The sequence below is a fragment of the Chrysochloris asiatica genome, unplaced genomic scaffold, assembly GCF_000296735.1.
Source record: "Chrysochloris asiatica unplaced genomic scaffold, ChrAsi1.0 scaffold01336, whole genome shotgun sequence".
NCBI classification, from domain to species: Eukaryota; Metazoa; Chordata; class Mammalia; order Afrosoricida; family Chrysochloridae; genus Chrysochloris; species Chrysochloris asiatica.
The window spans coordinates 7,044-8,137 of record NW_006409854.1 but is presented as its reverse complement, the minus strand read 5'-3'; the positions used below and the strand labels follow the sequence as shown (position 1 = coordinate 8,137).

Here is a 1,094-nt window from a genome sequence, read left to right as displayed (position 1 = left end):
AAAGAAAACCATTTCCTACAATGGCTGCATGACACAGCTCTTTACCATCCACTTCTTTGGGGGAATTGAGATCTTCATCCTCGCAGGGATGGCCTATGACCGCTATGTGGCCATCTGCAAGCCCCTGCACTACACTGTCATCATGAGCAGAAGGATATGTGCGGTCATTATGGCTGCTTCATGTGCTGGGGGTTTCATGCACTCCTTTGGTCAGTTTATACTTGCCGTTTTCTTGCCCTACTGTGGCCCTAATGAAATAGATCACTACTTCTGTGACATCTATCCTTTGCTGAAACTGGCCTGTACTGATACCAGCAAGATTGGGCTCTTGGTCCTTGCCAATTCTGGTTCGGTGAGTCTAGTGACATTTGTGGTCCTGTTGACATCTTATGATGTAATCTTATATACTGTCAAGTCCTACTCCAGAGAAAGCCGTCTCAAAGCTCTTTCCACATGCAGTTGGCATATTACAGTGGTAGTCCTGTTTTTTGCTCCTGTAGTATTTATTTACATTCGTCCGCAAAGTACTTTCCCAGAAGATAAAGTGTTTGCACTTTTTTATACTATCATTGCTCCCATGCTCAATCCTCTGATATACACATTGAGGAACATGGAGATGAAGAATGCCATGAAGAAGCTATGGTCCCAAATTATGGGAAGAAGACGGAATAGACTGAAAGACATTTCTGCTTCTTATCACAGAGCTTATTGAATCATCTACTTCTCACTGACTATCTTATTACTCAACATTTCACACATACAAAAGTGAAACCTCTTCTATCCAAGCATTTGTGTATGACTGACATCCATCTAGTAGTAAAGGTTGCTGATGTACAAGGCAAGATTCTGTATTAGTTAAGATTCTGTGTTAAGGAGTCGGGGTCATGATTCTCTTTGGTTTGGTAGTTATATAATGATGGAATTTGGCAGTTACACAAAGACACAATTTGGAAACTATGTAATGATGTCATTATTTCATTCTGTGATCTGATGTGTTCATTGTCTATTTTTTCATAAGAACTCAGTAATTATAACTTAAACATCTTGAAAAGTGAGGAGTGAATGCATACCTATGTGCTATCATAAATCTTTAA

The 1,094-nt window shown here is 39.8% G+C and overlaps 1 protein-coding gene across 1 annotated transcript in view; it reads left to right on the top strand.

The window, feature by feature from the left end:
* The window catches only part of LOC102814050 (olfactory receptor 4P4-like), a gene marked incomplete at its 5' end in the record, with an annotated part of 4,620 nt that extends 3,908 nt beyond the window's left edge, over positions 1 to 712 (top strand). Inside the window, one exon of the mRNA XM_006878039.1 lies at positions 1 to 712. Coding sequence (XP_006878101.1) covers positions 1 to 712 — 712 coding nt within the window.
* Between the last annotated feature and the right edge of the window lie 382 nt (positions 713 to 1,094).